Here is a 1238-nt window from a genome sequence, read left to right as displayed (position 1 = left end):
ATCCCAGGATGCCATTGGCCTTCTTGGCCACGAGGGCACATTGCTGGTTCATGGTCATCCTGCTGTCCACCAGAACCCCCAGGTCCCTTTTCCCTACGCTGCTCTCCAGCAGGTCAGTCCCCAACCTATACTGTTACTTGGGGTTGTTCTTTCCCAGATGCAAGACTCTACATGTGCCCTTGACTCAAGTGGAGGAGAAGGAAGACTGTCTCCAGTGAGCTGGACATCACAGAAGAAGACTGCGAGGAGTCCTCTTCCCAAGAAGGAAGGAGCGGCATGGACAGGGTGTAATGGACAGAGTGCAACCCCCCCCTCCCTGCTCCCCTGTGCCACTGGTGAGCAGGAAGCAGCTGAGAGGAAGGGAGAGGTGCAAGCAGGAAAGTATATTTAAGATCTGGCTGGATTTATTTCTCAAACTATCCTAGTTGACTTAGTTAAACTGGGGGTGGCAAATTAAATTTCTTTTCTCCCCAAGTCTATTCTGTTTTTTCCTTGTGACCATAACGAGTGAATGAATCCTCCCTGTCCTTAATCATCTTGATCCCCAAGCCCTATTTTTTAAAGTCTCTCTCCCTGTTCCCCTGTTATCCTCTCCTGGGAGAGTGGTGGTGAAATCAAAGGGAGCGTCTGTCACTTGGTTAGTAGTTAAAACCGCGAAAGGTATGAACTACATCTTTCAAGGTAAATATGGAATATAACATCTCAATGTTTTAGAAAATAATTTAAAGAATAAAACTGTTCAGGACTTCAAATCCTAGAATGATTCTGAACACTGAAGAAAAGTGACTTTATCCTTCTGCACACATCTTAGGGTTGCTAGATGTCTTTCTAATAAACAGTAACTTGAGCTTTTACATTATACCATTTTGGACAAGCTGATTATTTTTAGCACAATAATCTGCATCAGATGTATTCCACAATAATACTTTTTAAACTACTCAGAGTCAAAGCTGGTATTATTCATCACTTGATTTCTTAAAACTTATAAAATCAAAACAAGCCCTAAGGTGGTTCTTTTTTATTCTGGAAGTTGTTTTGGCTTGGGGTTTTTCTCCTAAGTATTAAAATTTTTTTTTAAGTTCCACTGTATTGGAAAACTCAATGAATTATAATCACCTCAATTGCATCGTCGTACATTTTCCTTGCCTCCATGTCCGTCTTGTCTGACATAAGCCAGGCTTTCAATAAATATTCATAAAAACTGTCTCCCAGCCCGCCCACGGATGTGTGATCTGTAG

At 42.1% G+C, this 1238-nt stretch overlaps 1 protein-coding gene across 1 annotated transcript in view; it reads right to left on the bottom strand.

Moving 5' to 3' along the window:
* Positions 1-1116: 1116 nt before the first annotated feature.
* LOC104280049 (mannosyl-oligosaccharide 1,2-alpha-mannosidase IB-like) overlaps positions 1117-1238 on the bottom strand; it is a gene marked incomplete at its 3' end in the record, with an annotated part of 25814 nt that continues 25692 nt past the window's right edge. The window contains exon 5 of the mRNA XM_009877578.1: positions 1117-1232. Within this exon, the coding sequence (XP_009875880.1) occupies positions 1117-1232 (116 nt within the window). The remainder of the gene's footprint in view (positions 1233-1238) is intronic.

This window comes from Apaloderma vittatum, unplaced genomic scaffold (genome assembly GCF_000703405.1).
Source record: "Apaloderma vittatum isolate BGI_N311 unplaced genomic scaffold, ASM70340v1 scaffold7411, whole genome shotgun sequence".
Lineage (NCBI taxonomy): Eukaryota > Metazoa > Chordata > Aves > Trogoniformes > Trogonidae > Apaloderma > Apaloderma vittatum.
This window is presented reverse-complemented; position numbering and strand designations above follow the sequence as displayed.